The 19,268-nt window shown below is 42.8% G+C and overlaps 1 protein-coding gene across 1 annotated transcript in view; it reads right to left on the bottom strand.

Moving 5' to 3' along the window:
- Window positions 1–3,464: 3,464 nt before the first annotated feature.
- The window catches only part of RBM28 (RNA binding motif protein 28), a 51,252-nt gene continuing 35,448 nt past the window's right edge, over window positions 3,465–19,268 (bottom strand). The window contains exons 17-19 of the mRNA XM_040413514.1: window positions 15,216–15,640; window positions 12,721–12,820; window positions 3,465–4,449 (exon numbers count right to left, since the gene is read on the bottom strand). Coding sequence (XP_040269448.1) covers window positions 4,309–4,449; window positions 12,721–12,820; window positions 15,216–15,640 — 666 coding nt within the window. The 3' untranslated portion in view covers window positions 3,465–4,308. The remainder of the gene's footprint in view (window positions 4,450–12,720; window positions 12,821–15,215; window positions 15,641–19,268) is intronic.

The following is a 19,268-nucleotide window of genomic DNA, read 5'->3' as shown; positions in this document are numbered from 1 at the left end:
ATCAATTCACTCATCTCTAAATGGGAGTGCTCTGGGGTCCTGAATTTGTGAGCCGAACACTTGTGAGTTGTTGATGACTCGAGAGGACATGAGGTTCACATTCCCCCCATTTGGTGCGGATGTCACCAAAAACATCAGGATGAAGACACTGCTGTGCTGAGTTGACCCGATTCCTACTGAGGATGTTCACCATTCAACTGCCCAGTCCTGGAATGTGGAGAGTTGGCATATGATCTTTTGCACACCTGAAGATGTGGGTAGTCTTCAGTATGGCCACAAGACTGCAAGTTTTACCATGAAGATTCAGGTAAGTGTCTACTGATGCACTGTCCATTTGGACTCCGAAAGACTAACTACCAATGAGCCCAGTGGCTACAGGAAAGAAGTATGACCTGAAGTTCCAGAGTATTAGTTGGAAGGAAAGACACAAGGCGGGGTCCATACACCCTGAACTTTTAGGTTCCAGGAGACGACTCCTCAGTACAGAAAACTGGTATCCATTTTTACAATGAGCCAGTGGAGAGGAAGAAAGGATCTTCTTATGGATACCATGCGGGCGCTTAGCCACCAATTCAAGGGGTTATCCCACGCGTAATGTAACAAATGAAAATCAGACATCATATAGTACATGGCAATCGCTTTGTCATAAATAAAACCAGTCCCATATTTCAAGCTCTCAGCTCAGGGGGCATGTCCTTTCTGCTGTAGCTCTCACACCTTTTAACAGAAGATATGGCTGGTGGCTGTTGAAGTTGGACCAACAGTTAGAGAAGAAGACCATTTATAATGGAATTTGGGCCTTAAAAACATATCATTCAGGGAAATTCCATTCTTTGGATATCTTCCGACAAAAAATTCTACCACGGAGCAGAGGTTAGAGAACTGCTTGAGACCTCTGCTCTTCTCCACATACATCCAATATAAGGTTCTCCTTATCAGAGGAATGTTCAGACCATATAGGACAGGGGTTAGCCATCTTCAGCCCTCCAGGTGCTGTAAAACTACAACTCCCATCATCCACACTTACTCCGCTGTTCTTGTAACTCCTATAAAAGTAAAAGGAGGAGTCTGGAAGTTGTATTTTCAGAACAGCTGGAGTCCCGGAGGTTGCTGATCCCTGATATAGGAGATGGTGGTGTAAAGGGAGCAGATGCTGGGGATACAGAGGGTACCATAGGAACGTGAGGATCTGGTCCACTTGCAAATTCTGGTGAGTAGAGAGGGTGTTTAAGAGGACTCTAAAGTCTGAGGATCAGGAAGAGACTAAAGTTATATGCAACCTAGTGATTCCAAAATGGATTGGGACTTATTGGTGATGTCAGAAACCTTGTTCAGGACCTAGTGGAAACTACGCTGATAGAACAGACTTGCTAACATGTTGTGTTGCTCCAAGACATGCATTTCAGAGAGGATCTGACTGCACCGAAATGTGGTTTTACAATGTAAGTGAGCAAAGTGTCTGACTATGGAGGCATCCAGGTTGGGAGCATGCTTTCTGGTATTCAATGACCTGGCTCACAGGAATGCCTCTGTATGTAGAGGTATTTAGGTAGGAAAGAAAAAAAACTGGAGAGAAAAGCTAGGCTGTAGGACAGTGGAGGTGCACGAGCGATCCCGCCCAGGGTAGAGCTTACCACAGATCAGATATTCTGCGTGAACCCCGTGGGAAGAGAAGTTGATTGCTGCAGTGAACCAGTCATGATTCAAGTGTCTCCTGGAGCTGCTGTGCATCTCAAAGCAAGAGCAAAGAAGTCAGGGAGAAGCTGTGAGGTCACTACTGAGCATTCCCCTGCAGAACGGCACATTCAGGTGTTATTGGCTAAACTGATGGAGGTGATGAACAAGCACTGGAGCACACCCATAGAAAACAGTGTTCTGAATTTCAGCCAGGTGGATGCGGAAGACAGTGGTGGTGTCTTAGTGTTCAGGAGATGCAATGTATAAGGTACGTTGCCACTAAACTACTTGTACCACCCGTTGGATGGAAGAGGCTGTCTATGGGGAAGTTAAAACACTCGCACAGAATGCTCTAGCAATGCTCCCCACGGCTGACAACAGCAATAGCATGGGAAGTAAGATGTGTGGCATAAACGGAGGATACGGGTAATGAAATAAAAAAACTAGTGCTCTTGTATGATAGTAGGTGCACTAGGGAAAAAACACAGCAGGCTCTGATGCACGGACAAGGACTGGGGGAGCATGGATTGGAAGGGAATAGAGTATGTATATACTTAACCTCCTTGGTCTTCTGTAAATGTCTAGGGCCCCTTCAGCATATGTTCCCTTGCGGTGGAAGATAAAGCTGGTATGGGGTATGGATGGATAGGTGAATGGATCACTGGTGGGTATAAGAAGAGTGAGGCTCTGCTGTGCCATCTTTTCTGCTGGCAGAAGACTACAATAGGGCCGCCGCCTCGCTGTGTTCTCTTCTCGGGTTGATATAAGGCTACTTTCACACTGGCGTTTTGGCTTTTCGTTTGTGAGATCCATTCAAGGCACTCACAAGCGGTCCAAAACGGATCCGCTCAGAATGCATCAGTTTCCCTCCGTTCCGTCTCCATTTCGCTTTGGAGGCGGACACCAAAAACGCTGCTTGCAGCGTTTTGGTGTCTGTCTACTGAAACTGAGCCAAACGGATCCGTTCGGACACACAATGTAAGTCAATGGGGACGGATCAATTTTCTATGACACAATCTGGCACAATAGAAAACGGATCCGTCCTCCATTGGCTATGTTAAAGATGATACAAACGGATCCGTTCTGAACGGATGCAAATGGTTGTATTATCTGAACGGATCCGTCTGTGTAGATCCATGACGGATCTGCACCAAAAGAGAGTGTGAAAGTAGTGCGATTTTGATTACTCTGTATTTCCTGAAGACAACTGGTGCCACTAAATGATGGGTCTGTCTCCTACAGATTCTAAATTGCAACTGATTTGGCTCAGAGCGCTGATATAGCTGTAGGATAGGTCATCAATATCAGATCGGTGAGGGTCCGACAGCAGACACAGCCGCCGATCAGCTGGTTGAAGAGAAGACCACGTGCTGCGCCAGCACAGCCTTCCCTTCATTGTTTACCTGCTCGCCATCTACATCGCAGCAGTGAGCAGGTGTAATTACGAGAAACCATCCCATTCACCGTTTAAATAAAAGATCACAGAAGTTGTGAAGGTCAAGTGGCGGTTTGTATTATGGACAAATGACATACTGTATCACAATGTAATACATCAAAAGTTTCAATATGGGTATGGTCATTAAAAACTGTATAAAACAATAAAAAATTCATCTTACATTGCTGTAAAAAAAAAAAAAAAATGAATTGACATAAACAGCTTCCTAAGCTTTGTACAGTCTCAAACAGTCTGCGTACAACTAGTCAGGCATATACACGGGCCCACATGTACTAATCCTCTCTAATCTGTAGGCAGAAAACAGTAAATGTAGAAAGTCTGAAAATGTGCCAGATTTATCATGATGGCTGATGCTAGATGATAGATTTGGTTCATCGTTAGGTCGTATAAACTAGGCCAGAGAGTCTATTTGTTGGCTTCGCTCATGCCTATACATTTCTAAATACCCTGTCCAATGTGCCAAAATTCTGTGTCCCTGAACCAAACGTGTCCCAACACACCAAAATTCTGTCCACTAAGAACTTATCTGTACCACTTTTATGCATCAGAATCATTGATTTCAGCTTCATAAATGTATCAAAAACTGGCCTCACCCAACCCATTCTAGTTTAAAACCAGGAAATGTCAAGGATGTGAGGAAAAGTCATTCTTTTTGGCACATCTGAATAAAAAATATATGTCTAAAATGAGGTGACCGACAATTTTGGCACAAACAATGCCAACAACAAAAAGTGGCATTTTTATCCTAGTAAATGTGGGTCAGTGTACCATAAAAATCCGGCATGTGGAGGTCAGTCTGCCAGGACCCTTACAAATCCCAAGAATAGGGGTTCTTTAGAAAAAAAATTGTAAAAACTGTTCTCCCTCTCTTCCCTATAGACTTTTTTATGTGTGGTCACTTTTCCATCAAGACAGATACTGGGCCCTCCAGTTGTGACATTGGTGGGGATTCTCAGAAGTCACAACCCCGCTGGCTAGATCTTTGTGGCATATCGGGGGCATCTGCCAAAAGTTCTTAGCTGGAAACTCTCCATGTCAGGAGTACAGCAAGGAAAGACTCAACGTTCTTTTATTAAATAAGGATGTCACATAGATGTTCATGTTCTTATGAAGTCTTTACATCGAACTCCAAAGGACAACAATGTATAGATGTGATGTCCCCACAGCAGTCAGACTCAGTCCTCGAACCACTTGCTTTTTTTCACAGGAGCAGTACTATTGGGCTTCCCAAGGATCTTGCGCTTGTACTGTTCTACTAGCTGATTGAAGCGAGTCTCTTGCTGGCTTCTTTGTGGTTTCCTCTTCTTTGCAGGTTCCTGAAATGGAGACAATATTTTAGATGAATGAAAATATACAGCGCTGCCATCTTCTCCTAGAACAAAAGCCAACTTCACCTCTCAATATCCATTAACTAATTCTGAATAAAACAAGCAGTCCGACATCCATTCGACTTGCTCCGATCAGTAGTCTCTTAGCAGGTCTTGGTTATAGTGAAAAATGTGCTAAACCTGCACAGTCATTATGTAAATTTTAAAGCATTTACATAATGACTGTGCCTCCTGCACGATCATAACTGTGAAGGAACACTTATGTTTAGGCTTCCCTACTGTTTTTTCAGCTGAACAGCTAGATGCATTTCACTCAGAAGCAGGGGGGTCTCCTTTCTGATAGCATTGTACTGCTCTGACATTTTTTTCCCCTTACTTCCCACTATGTAGAACAGGATGGGGAAATCACACTTAGACACAAAGAAGGGTTCAGAAGCGGTTCTTTTCAGGTAGCTCTGACACATCCCCCCTTTCTTTCTTTAAGCCATCTTCTGAGTCCCTGTTACTAGGGAGGGATCTTGCTTGACAACAGGCAGTGTACTGCAACTTAGGTGGAAGAGAGACCCCTAGTGTCCATGCCTTTACAGCTTTTTTTTTTCAGGTGGATGAAGGCATATTTTTTTAAATGACGTGATTCAGAGATTTATTAGTTACACCATTCTCTTTTAATCCCCTTCATGACCGCCGCCCTACAGGTATGGTGGATGTTCGGTCTTTAAAGATGGCACACACTCCAGAGCAGAGTACACATCCTAGCTAACTGATGCCTGACGTTTCAAACATATTTGCAGACTCTATACTGACAGGGAATGTCCCACAGGATTGGCGCATAGCAAATATTCATATGGTGCCAATATTCAAAAAGGGTCCAATAACAGAGCCTGGAAACTATAGGCTGGTAAGTTTAACATCTGTTGTGGGTAAACAGTTTGAAGGTTTTCTGAGAGATGCTATCTTGGAGGATCTCAACGGCAATAAGCAAATAACGCCATATCAGCATGGCTTCGTGAGGGATCGGTCATACCAAACAAATTTAATCATTTTCTATGAGGAGGTAAGTTCTAGACTTGACAGCGGCGAATCAATGGATGTGGTATATCTGGACTTCTCCAAAGCATTTGACACTGTACCACATAAAAGGTTAGCATGAGAATGCTTGGACTGGGAGAAAACGTCTGTATGTGGGTAAGTATCTGGCTGAGGGATAGAAAACAGAGGGTGGTTATTAGTGGTGCACACTCAGATTGGGTCACTGTCACTAGTGGGGTACCTCAGGGGTCAGTACTGGGCCCTATCCTCCTCAATATATTTATTAATGATCTTGTAGAAGGCTTGCATAGTAAAGTATCAATTTTCGCATATGACACTAAACTGTGTAAAGTAATTAACACTGAAGAAAAAGTAATTAAGACTGAAAAGGACAGTATACTACTACAGAGCGATCTGGATAAACTGGAGGCTTGGGCAGATAAGTTGCAGATGAGGTTTAACACTGACAAATGTAAAGTTATGCACATGGGAAGGAATAATGCAAGTCACCCGTACATACTAAATGGTAAAACACTCGGTAACACTGACATGGAAAAGGATCTAGGAATTTTAATAAACAGCAAACTAAGCTGCAAAAACCAGTGTCAGGCAGCTGCTGCCAAGGCCAGTAAGATAATGGGTTGCATCAAAAGGGGCATAGATGCCCGTGATGAGAACATAGTCCTACCACTTTACAAATCGCTAGTCAGACCACACATGGAGTACTGTGTACAGTTCTGGGCTCCTGTGAACAAGGCAGACATAGCAGAGCTGGAGAGGGTACAGAGGAGGGCAACTAAAGTAATAACTGGAATTGGGCAACTACAGTACCCTGAAAGATTATCAACATTAGGATTATTCACTTTAGAAAAAAAGACGACTGAGGGGAGATCTAATTACTATGTATAAATATATCAGGGGTCAGTACAGAGAGCTATCCCATCATCTATTTATCCCCAGGACTGTAACTGTGACGAGGGGACATCCTCTGCGTCTGGAGGAAAGGTTTGTACACAAACATAGAAAAGGATTCTTTACGGTAAGAGCAGTGAGACTATGGAACTCTCTGCCTGAGGAGGTGGTGATGGTGAGTACAATAAAGGAATTCAAGAGGGGCCTGGATGTATTTCTGGAGTGTAATAATATTACAGGCTATAGCTACTAGAGAGGGGTCGTTGATCCAGGGAGTTAGTCTGATTGCCTGATTGGAGTCGGGAAGGAATTTTTATTCCCCTAAAGTGAGGAAAATTGGCTTCTACATCACAGGGTTTTTTTTTTGCCTTCCTCTGGATCAAATTGCAGGATGACAGGCCGAACTGGATGGACAAATGTCTTTTCGGCCTTATGTACTATACAGCAGACAGCCGTGGCTAAAGTCCGCGATCAGCGGTAATGCCAACCATGGACATTTAACACCTCAGATGCTGTAGTAAAATGTGTGCGTGTGCTTCCGGGGCAGGAACGCTTTATCCCGGTGGAAATTGGGGAAAGCGTTCTATGCTGGTAAGGAGCCTGAGCTTGTACTAGGCTTCCAGGCTTATTAATTTTAACAGTTTTATAACAGTTCAGGCCAACAGGTGGCAGCACTGAACTGTAATATACGGTATCTATTTCATCATAAAATAACGGAGCAAATTCCATTACTCTATCCAAATTGCAATCTGATGATTGCAAGTTGGAGTCTACTTGGGGATATTAAAAAGAAGTAAAAAAAAAGTTGAAAAATATATATAAAAAATAAATATTCAAATCATCCCCCTTTCCCCAAAATAAAAAAAAATCAATAAAAAAAATAAAAAAACAACATCATAGGCATCGCGGCAAAAAAAAATAAAAAAATCATATCCCATACGGTGAATAGCATAATGGGGGAAAAAATACCGGTATATAAAAATAGTAGATTTGCTGTTTTTTCATCACTTTACTTCTCAAAAAAGAAAATCGAATAAAAAGTGATCAAGAAGTCATACACAACCCAAAATGTAGGTATTAGCAAAAACTAGAGATAATGGTGGCTCAACCTGACCTAGATCTACGGTATAGGTGCACACTCTGTGACTTACCCGCAGTCAGTAAAACAGCAGTATAACAAAATAGATATGGTGGAGGGCACTCACTTATCCGTGTTGTACAGATGTACAAGACTGTTGGTTCAAAAACAATAATTTAATAATAAGAAGACATAAATGGAGCTAGGTCCACCAAATGGTTAATTTGCAAAATTCACAGTCATGTGGTATATAACTGCATCCATATCGCTATGAATACCAATAAACCAATCAACGCGCATTACATTCTAAATAACACAAATTAAAAATAAAGGAGGTTAAAAACAAATAATGTTAAAAACTGTAAATAAATCGGAATTGGTCCGATGAGATATCCAGGGCATTTGGTTGTTGTGGTACTACGGTGATTTCCTGAATTTTCTCATTTTTATGTCTCTCAGAGTGGGAATGCACCTACAATGTGAATTTCAGACCCCTCAATGATTTCTAAGTGGGAGAACTTGCAAAATCGCAGGGTGTTCAAATACTTCTGTTCGTCACTGTATCCTTTTGGTATGAAAGTACTAGAATATATTGATTATCTAGCTCCTGCAGTATCTAGTCTGTAGTCACGTTTTAATGCCGATAGTAATAAGGCATATGTAGAGTATTCATATATGGTAACAGAAATATTGGTTATTTTACCACTCCTGGAACAGCCGAGATCTCACTGTGTCCTATTGTAGCGGAGTAGCATCGGCCGCTCAATTCAGCTGGCTTGTGATCGTGGCGTCCCACGTGATCGGGGGGCGGCTGCTTTGATCTTGCTGCGTTTAGGCCGAAGTATATCGAGCGCTTGAATCCCACATTGCAGGTACACGGCTGGAAGCTGACAGCCGAATTGCTGTGAATTCATTCGCTGGAGACTCAATATAGATGAATATATACTCCTGAGTTGACAGACAGAGGGGAGCTTTAAAGACTGACTGCAGTCAACTCGGGACGCTACGATCACAATCCAGCTGAATTGAGCGGCCGATGCTACTCCGCTACAATATGACACTGTGAGATCTCGGCTGTTCCAGGAGTGGTAAAATACCAATATTTCTGTTACCATATATCAGTGCTTCTCAATTATTTTCTGTCATGCCCCCCCTAGGAAGAAGAAAACATTTTGCGCCCCCCGCGCGACTGTAAATAGTATCATTTGTCTATAAAATTGTTATAAGTACACCTATGCATAACACTGTATCCTTATTAACGTATAAGAGAATAAAAAAAGAAAGAAATGTGGATCGGACACACACTTATGGGGGGGATCTGTGGATGACGGACACTTATGGGGGGATCTGTGGATGACGGACACTTATGGGGGGGGGGGATCTGTGGCTGGCACTGTTGGGGGGGGGATCTGTGGCTGGCACTGTTACAGGGGGATCTGTGGCTGGCACTGTTAAATATGTGCCATCCACAGACCCCCCACCCCATAACAGTGCCATCCACAGTGCCCCCCCAGCCCATAACAGTGCCATCCACAGACCCCCACCCCTTAACTGTGCCATCCACAGATTCCGTGTGCCCGCCGCCGCCGTTTAAAGTTATTAAACATGCCCCCCTCACTCCTAATAGTACTGTATATCCGAATTTCTTCTGTATAATGCCGGCAGGCGGGCGCGTCCCTCAGTGACGTCACTTGTCTGCGCCGACTGCTTCATTCATAAAGCAAGCGGCGCAGGCACGTGACATCACTGAGGGACGAGCCGGCCACCCGGCCTGCCTGCCGGCATTATACAGAAGAAATTCGGATATACGGTACTCTTAGGAGTGAGGGGGGCATGTTTAATAACTTTTAATTCAATAATACCTTTTATATTAGTATACCGGAGGGAGCGGTGGGGCGGGGCTATAGTACAGTGAACGCACCGCCCCACCGCTATTGCCGGCCCCCGCTCCGTACATCGCGTCCAGCGCCTGCGCCGGCCTCTGATCAGACGCCTGCGCCAGTCCACAATGGAAGCGCTCATCTCCCTGCCGCATATTACACTGCGAGCTGTCGGCCGCCCGGCGCCCCTATTGCTATGGCGCTCTATGCGGCCGCACAGTCCGCACACCCCAAAGGCCGGCCCTGAACGACCCCCCCTTTACGGAGCCTGGCGCCTATTTGAGAAGCACTGCCATATATGAATACTCTACATATGCCTTATTAAAATCGGCATTAAAACGTGACTACAGACAAGATACTGCAGGAGCTAGATAATATATTCTAGTCCTTTTATACCAAGAGGATATATTTAAAGGGAGTCTGTCACCAGATAGTGACCTTATAGACCGCTTACATAGCGCTCTAGCATAGCAGTCTATGATTCTAATGGTACCTTTGATGTTTTCTTGTGAAGTTCCCCCAAGGCAAAAACGGACTTTTATTCATATGTAAATTAGGGCTCGCAAGTGCCCAGGGCGGCGTTCACCTCGTTGGTGCCCAGGCTGTTCTGCCTCTTTTCGTCATATCCCCGCCCCAGCCTCTTCCTCTGCCCGCCCCGCTCTTCCTTTGCGTCGTCCTTCTCTGCAGCGAGATCCCGCTCCTGCACTATCCATTGCTTGGCCGGGGCATGCGCACTGCGATGCCCATTGTGGGCACGGCATCGCAGTAGCTACTGCGCATGCGCCGGCCAACGGCGAGAAACAGCGGCGAGGAGGCGGACCAGAGACACCCACAATGGGCATCGCAGTGCGCATGCCCCGGCCAAGCAATGGATAGTGCAGGCGCGGGATCTCGCCGCAGAGAAGGAGGACGCAAAGGAAGAGCGGGGCGGGCAGAGGAAGAGGCTGGGGCGGGGATATGACGAAAAGAGGCAGAACAGCCTGGGCACCAACGAGGTGAACGCCGCCCTGGGCACTTGTGAGCCCTAATTTACATATGAATAAAAGTCAGTTTTTGCCTTGGGGGAACTTGACAAGAAAAAGAGGTACCATTAGAATCATAGACTGCTATGCTAGAGTGCTATGTAAGCGGTCTATAAGGTCACAATCTGGTGACAGACTCCCTTTAATACTGAACTGTTTGGCCAATGTTATTCTAAGAGAGATTTTGAACATTATATGAATTTATCTGGATAAACGAGCCGTGTCTACGCATCAATTATATATGAGAGTTATAATCAAATTGATTTATCACTATGTGTTTATGGTGAACATGATGTCCATTTAAGTGTCTCCTCCTTTAAGCGTCTCCTCCTTTAAGCGTCTCCTCCTTTAAGCGTCTCCTCCTTTAAGCGTCTCCTCCTTTAAGCGTCTCCTCCTTTAAGCGTCTCCTCCTTACAGGCATTGTTTTATATAAATCTGGAGTTCTCATATGAAATACAGGGGCAACGACTGATATATTATTGGTCTAACCGTACTAACACAACAACCAAGTGCCCTGGATATCTCATCGAACCCATTCCGATTTATTTACAGTTTTTAAACATTATTTGTTTTTGTTTTTAACATTATTTGTTTTTAACCTCATTTATTTTTAATTTGTGTGATTTAGAATGTAATGTGCGTCGATCTACTGGTTTAATGGTATTCACAGCGATATGGGCAATTTGGATGCAGTTATATACCATATGACTGTGAATTTAGCAAATTAACCATTTGGTGGACCTAGGTCCATTTATGTCTTCTTTGTATTAATAAATTATTGTTTTTGAACCAACAATCTTGTCACCGGATAAGTGAGTGCCCTCCACCATATCTATTTTGTTATATTAGCAAAAACTACACATCTCCATAGACATAACTATTAAAACGCAAGAAAACGATACAAGTGTGGTATCACTGTAATCGTACTGACCCGGAGAATAAAGAGCACATGTCAGTTTTACCATATAGTGAATGCTGTAAAAACAAAACCCATAAACGGAGGAAAATTTATTTTCCAATTCCACCCCATCTGGAATTTATTTCCAGCTTCCCTTTACATTGTATGCCATATTAAATGCTGGAATTAGAAAGTACAATGGGCCAGATTTATCATTACTCTGACATCTCACATATGGATAAAGTCAGTTTTAGCCAAGTCAGATTTATGATCGGCCCTTTAAGACTAATAAATGTGGTTTGACGGTAGCAGTTTATCCATCAGTAAGCAGCTTTACGAAAGTCGCACATCTTTACGAAAAAGTCGCACGTTTTTATGAAAAAGTTGCATGTTCCAGTTTTCTGAAAGTGGGCGGGTTTTCTTATGTAAATGAATCTCTAGACAGATTTACTATTGGGATTATTTAAAAAGTCGCAAAAAAGTCGCAATTTCACTCCAGTGAGGACCATGCTTATCTTATAAGATAAGCATGGTCCTCACTGGAGTGAAATTGCGACTTTTTTGCGACTTTTTAAATAATCCCAATAGTAAATCTGTCTAGAGATTCATTTACATAAGAAAACCCGCCCACTTTCAGAAAACTGGCTAGCATAGTGCAGAGCAGAAAAAAGTCGCAAATTTGTGCGCAGTTTTAGCATTTGGGACTTTTTTTGGGACTTTTTCACTCCATTATTCTGACCTGAGCTAATGATAAATCTGGCCCAATGTGTCCCGCAAAAAACAAGTCCTCATACAGAAAATAAAAATAAAAAAGTTATGGCTCCAGGAAAACAGGGGGTGAAAAATTAAAAGGCATCAGGAAGGGGTTAAATGAAATTGTGTGAAAATACAGTGTCTCTCTAAAGGTTTAGCATGATACAGTTTTGTATAAGAAGGCAAAGAGCAGCATTTCTGTACGTGGGTCTGCATATCATCACACTTGGTAGAGTATGCACTGCAAGCCAAAGTTTAGAGTGCAGAGGATAGGTTTAATTTAAGGTCCAAATTACATACAGGTAACAAGTCTTCTAACAGTGTGACCATTCTGGCTAGTATTGAGCGAAGTGAGGTTCGAATCATAGATCCAAAGTTGCTTCAGTCAAAACTTAGTTTGAATGCTGTACGGAGATCCATCCCTGTACAGCATTCAAATGTATGGGCTCCGTGGAGGTGAAATCAGTTATCTCCAAGGTCTTGCAAGACTTTGGCGAATAACTTCAGACTTCGATTTTTCTTTCTCGATTTGTATCTCTCCAAATTCCCCCATACACATGCATGTTAAGCATGTGTATGGGACAAGAGGAAAAGCCAGTGCCAGACACCTTTGGTGAGCAGCTCATCTCCCCAAGAACAAAGAAGCCTAAGGTGAAACTCGGTCTGCAACCTGTAAAGACCCCGCACCTGTTTTAGTGTGGACATCTGCCTTTGATGCTTTCGGGTCTGCTCCTGGAATTTGGGTTTCTTCGGTGGTAGCTGTTGAACTTTACCCTTGTCGCGTGCCCTGGGAGAAGAGAGGGGTTGTCAGTGAAAACATTTAACGGCATTAGAGCACATGTACAGTATAAAATAAATATTAAACATACTAGCCCGCATTTACTAATCATGTCAGACAGCGTGAACTTAGAGCAGGAAACTCCGACAAGATCGCATCTATCACAGTGCCACACGCTGTGTGATAGTTTTGACACTTTTCCCATTTTTAGTTGGCATACTTTATCCTATGTTGTGCCAAAAACTCGACAAATCCGCAGCCCCTTTTCTAGACAGCTTAGCCATCTTTTCTTTTTGGCTCAAAACAATAAAAAATTTGTCTAAACTGATCCATGCCAAAAAGGCACAACTTATGCCGGAATTCTGGAGCAAGGACCTTGACAAATGTGGGCCATTGTATCTGAAGGTAAGGGCCTGCAATCCATGGAGTAAACCAACATTCAGACACTTTTTGTACTACAGTAATGATCATTTGAAAAAGATATCAGAATGGAAAAAAAAACTTTTTCAGCCTAAAATGTCAAGAGGTGAATATGAAATGAACGCTGCACTGTGTCCAATTGTTATGGTTAAAGTCTCTCTTTTAAACAGATTCATAAATTCCAACATTGGCTGAATGTAACCAGCTTTGCTCGAATGTGTGGTAGGGTACAGCCCAGTCTGTTTCCATTTAAAGACATAACTTCCGTAGAATTCCTGTCGCATCATGTTCTAAATTCCCACATCACCCCTATTAAAAGTAACTGCCATGGGGCAGCTTCTGGTGGGGGACCGCTATGTCCTAGTTCTTTCCAGAACATGGACTAGTCAATAATATTGTAAACTGGTATTATATGCCCGTGCTCTGTCATCAACCGCCAAGTCTCTTTCCTAGTCCTCTTTATTTTGAGCGATTTGGCCAAGTGAGCAACTAAACTAATCTAAGACAGAAGCCCTAAAAGAGGCTTTATGGGAAGGATTTAAAATGGGCGCCAGCAACCTGTCCTAGAATGTGAGGAGGACTGGTTGCCTCCACTTGTAGAGCTGCGTAGGAGATGGGGTCTCACTAGATGCTACACTCTGGCACATACTACACATCGGTGAACGCTCCTGTCAGGCTGCTCAGTCATGATGACATACTGTATCATTGGCAGGATCAGATCCTTAACATCTATTGTAGAGCAATGTAGTGAGGCCCTGTCCCCTCATCCCTCTAGGCAGCTCTGCAGTCCCAATCAAATTCTAGAACAGGTTGCTGGTGTCCATTTTAAATAATTCCCAGAGAACCCATTAAAATTTTCCATACCCTGAGGGGTTGTTGAACAATTGTAATAATTTTCGTTTTATTAAATTGGCAATAGTAGGCAACACGTATTTAGATGTTCAATTTCTCTCTGACTTCCCTGACCTAAATGCCCTTTAATTTTCTTCCTCTATTGCAGTGTACACTCATGTGCCTGAAAGGTGTGACTGGTATCTCTAATTTGAGCCTTTATTAACTGGCCTTTCTGCTTGGACACAGTCAACTGGTTACATCACAACACTAACCAGCAATGGATGAGTATGGAAGGATCTGTTCTTCCCATGCAATTAAAAGCTCTGAAGTGGGTGATGCTGAAAAACAGACCACTTGGTTCTCCAACCTCACCCTTTGACCCATTTTTATTTCAAGATGTAAATAAGACTATTTTTATAAAATCTTGTATAATAATCCCTCTCATTTGGTAACCCACACTTTCTGCCTTAAATCAGAAAATACCCATTTTTGGCATGGGAAGCATAAGGTGGGACAAGGTTGTGCCCAACGTTGACTGATACATCTCTTGCCACAGTTCAGTAGACCCATTATGACAAATGCTCATGGCTGGAATTGCAAGAATCTCTCAGATCAGTTCTGCCATTGGAAAGTACAAATACATCACCTACCAGATTGGATTCTTGTCAAGTTACAGAAGCCAGGTGGCATTACATCATTTTTACTCATTGTGGTGGCATTGGAACACAGAGGCTAGAATCATTTTACACAATTGGTGTATCTGCTTGGCTTTGTGGGGATTTTAGAAAGCCATGCTTGAGATATTTCACCAAGTCTCTAGGACCTAGGTGACTACCAGCCATCAGGTTACCGTTCTGCCTTTGATGCCTGGTTAGGAAGGATTCTTAGACAGAAGAACGTACAGTAATACCCAGATGCCAGACAATGGAAGACTCACCCTTCAGAGTGCTAACATTCATAATGCACTTTCCTCTATAAACCTGCTTTTCACATTTGTCAAAATTTCACAATTCTTTAACAGGAAATTAAGCCAGTTAACCAAAATTCTTACTGATGGATGAAGCTACTCTGAATCAGAGCAGCTCTATTACATTAAAACAGTAAGACTAAAGAAAGATTTTCAAGGAATGGCTTTCCTGAGAAGTCCTACCTTATCTTGGAACCTGTATGAGAAGGCAGGGGTAGAACTTTCCTCCTCTTCTTGCCATCTGGGAGCTCTTGGTGCTCGATTTCTTCCTTAGTTTGGAAACCTGACCACTGAGCCTTAGCATTCAACCCCAAGTTTCCTTCCGTTTTTACAACTGCAGCATTAGCTGGATGCGGTCTTTTCACTGCTTTCTGAGGAGCTAAATCTGTTGGTTGAGACTTAATTGATGTTCCCTGCACTGTTGCTGCTGCTTTCTGTGCCTCCGTGCCCTTTTGAGTATTTGGTCCTATCTTTTTATCCGGGACAGTCTGCACTGGTGGAGCGTTGGCTTTCTTGTTCTTCCGTTTCTTTTTTGCATTAGTCTGTGAAGGCTGTGCCACACTGGCATCAGCAGCTTGCTCTTTAGCCTGCTTCTGTTTCAAGACCTCCTGCAAATTGAATGCATGAAAATGACTTACTGATACCATTTGGATTCATCAATGCATCACTACAGCATTTGTAACACAGAGACATAACAAGGGCCATCTTTTATGGATGAGATTTTATGTTAAGATTGTCTATACCAGGGATCAGCAACCTGCCACAGAAGTGAATGAAGCATTCTGGGAGTTTCTGAGCAGCTGGAGTGCTGGAGGTTGCTCATCCCCTGGTCTATACACATCATTTCAGTCTATCACAAAACAAGGTAAAATATACATCCAGCAAAAAGGATATTTAGTACTTGGTTACAGAAATGTCAAAATATAAATTGCCAGGAGATACATTTTTTCACACCATTTAAGGACAGTAAGAACGTCTGCTGTGCTCTTTAAAGACGACTAGAGATGAGTGAATCAATTTGTCTCATCAAGCAGCGTTCTACACCTGCAGTGGGGTTTCCCCAAACCTGAGGACACTTTCCCCACCGCTTGATTGACAAGGCCGGACATCCAAGCAGTGGTGTAAGAGCAGAGGGTCTACTTCTAGTTGCTACCCTTATGGGTTGTGGCACGTGAACAGTCACTGCTCCGGACGTCGAAGAAGAGCCTGTGTGCTTGGCCTGCTTTTGGGAGCAACGAAAGCGGCAGTGGGCGCATCCTCGCCCTCAGGGAAAGCCCATCGCAGGTGCAGAACTCTGCTTGACTAGACAAATTGATTTATACAAATTAGTTTGCTCCTCTCTAAAGATGACCTGTCACCTCTCCTGACATGTCTGCTTTATCAGCTTCATGATCCACATGTAATAATTCTGGAGCATCTAGTCTTATGACTGTATGGTGTGTCATTCCGCTTTCATTTTAATGAAAAGTTGCAGCCTTTTCTCATATGGGTGGTTCCCTCCCTGGATGCAGTAGTTCCCGTGTGTCTATGTACAGCAGTCTCTTTCCATAGCCAATGTGAGATCGCCTTCTCCTAATGCTATCTGCCATGGGAACCCTCGGACCAGAAAAGGTTGTACAATCCTGCTTTAGTCCTATTCAACTCAAACTGAAAGCAATTGAGAAATTACAAAGAAACTTAAAGAAAAAGATGTCAATTACCCAAATGTCCACAAAGCAATATATGTCATCATAATATTGATTACATTTAAATCATATGGGAACCTGGCATCACATTACACACAGGTCAAATCGTAGCAAAATCATTGCTGTGTCTTTTAAAGCCCTCAGCCTCGGCATTTTGATGTAAATCCACTTGAAAATGTACCTTTCCATAGGAAAAATGTGCGTCATGGAGTCATCAGGATATCTTCTACTGCCCGAGTCACAGAGTCTCTGCCACAAGCTCGTCCATCTCAGAGTGACCGGCGTTCCGCTAACATCCTAGTGCATGTGTCATACTCTCTTCCTTCTCCGACATACATATACATGTCATCTTACTGTGCATGTCATGAGAACTATGGCGCAGCCTAATGTCAGTATAGCACTGACAATAAAATAGATTGCTGTACATGGACAGTGGAATATATTATAGAAGCGATCAATTGATCGCCTATTATAGTCCCTTTGTATAACACAAAATCTTCTCCACTTATTAGGTATCACCGCGTCTGTACCGGCCCGCACTACACAATTATCATATAATTTTTCCCATCCAGTGAATGTAGTAATAAAGAAAAAAAAAAAATTATTTTATTTTATTTTTATTATGTTATTTATGCCAAAAAATGAACACCAGAAAAAAAATATATGTAAATTCTCAGTGGCAGTGTTGCTGTTTTTTCCCATCCCCCTCCCAGAAAGATTTCATAAAAGTTAAGTAAGTTATGTGCACCTGAAAATGGCACCAATAAAACTACAACTTGTCCCAGAAAAAAACAAGCCCTCATACGACTACATAGACGGAAAAATAAAAGTGGGATAAATGGCACAGCAATAATTTGGCTTTTATGCAACCTACAGCTCCATACCATTGCATATGGCAAATGTACACTGCGTGCAGAATTATTAGGCAAATGAGTATTTTGACCACATCATCCTCTTTATGCATGTTGTCTTACTCCAAGCTGTATAGGCTCGAAAGCCTACTACCAATTAAGCATATTAGGTGATGTGCATCTCTGTAATGAGAAGGGGTGTGGTCTAATGACATCAACACCCTATATTAGGTGTGCATAATTATTAGGCAACTTCCTTTCCTTTGGCAAAATGGGTCAAAAGAAGGACTTGACAGGCTCAGAAAAGTCAAAAATAGTGAGATATCTTGCAGAGGGATGCAGCACTCTTAAAATTGCAAAGCTTCTGAAGCGTGATCATCGGACAATCAAGCGTTTCATTCAAAATAGTCAACAGGGTCGCAAGAAGCGTGTGGAAAAACCAAGGCACAAAATAACTGCCCATGAACTGAGAAAAGTCAAGCATGCAGCTGCCAAGATGCCACTTGCCACCAGTTTGGCCATATTTCAGAGCTGCAACATCACTGGAGTGCCCAAAAGCACAAGGTGTGCAATACTCAGAGACATGGCCAAGGTAAGAAAAGCTGAAAGACGACCACCACTGAACAAGACACACAAGCTGTAACATCAAGACTGGGCCAAGAAATATCTCAAGACTGATTTTTCTAAGGTTTTATAGACTAATGAAATGAGAGTGAGTCTTGATGGGCCAGATGGATGGGCCCGTGGCTGGATTGGTAAAGGGCAGAGAGCTCCTGTCCGACTCAGACGCCAGCAAGGTGGAGGTGGAGTACTGGTTTGGGCTGGTATCATCAAAGATGAGCTTGTGGGGCCTTTTCGGGTTGAGGATGGAGTCAAGCTCAACTCCCAGTCCTACTGCCAGTTTCTGGAAGACACCTTCTTCAAGCAGTGGTACAGGAAGAAGTCTGAATCCTTCAAGAAAAACATGATTTTCATGCAGGACAATGCTCCATCACACGCGTCCAAGTACTCCACAGCGTGGCTGGCAAGAAAGGGTATAAAAGAAGAAAATCTAATGACATGGCCTCCTTGTTCACCTGATCTGAACCCCATTGAGAACCTGTGGTCCATCATCAAATGTGAGATTTACAAGGAGGGAAAACAGTGCACCTCTCTGAACAGTGTCTGGGAGGCTGTGGTTGCTGCTGCACGCAATGTTGATGGTGAACAGATCAAAACACTGACAGAATCCATGGATGGCAGGCTTTTGAGTGTCCTTGCAAAGAAAGGTGGCTATATTGGTCACTGATTTGTTTTTGTTTTGTTTTTGAATGTCAGAAATGTATATTTGTGAATGTTGAGATGTTATATTGGTTTCACTGGTAAAAATAAATAATTGAAATGGGTATATATTTGTTTTTTGTTAAGTTGCCTAATAATTATGCACAACAATAGTCACCTGCACACACAGATATCCCCCTAAAATAGCTAAAACTAAAAACAAACTAAAAACTACTTCCAAAAATATTCAGCTTTGATATTAATGAGTTTTTTGGGTTCATTGAGAACATGGTTGTTTAATAATAAAATGAATCCTCAAAAATACAACTTGCCTAATAATTCTGCACTCCCTGTAGAGACAGGTTCCCTATAACAGTAGCAGAAATACTGAACCTGGGCAAACAGTAACAGTGCAAAACCAGTAACCTAAGAAATTGTTG

The sequence above is a fragment of the Bufo bufo genome, chromosome 1, assembly GCF_905171765.1.
Source record: "Bufo bufo chromosome 1, aBufBuf1.1, whole genome shotgun sequence".
In the NCBI taxonomy this organism is placed as follows: Eukaryota; Metazoa; Chordata; class Amphibia; order Anura; family Bufonidae; genus Bufo; species Bufo bufo.
Note: the sequence above shows the minus strand (reverse complement) of the source record. Positions and strands in the feature narration are given on the sequence as shown.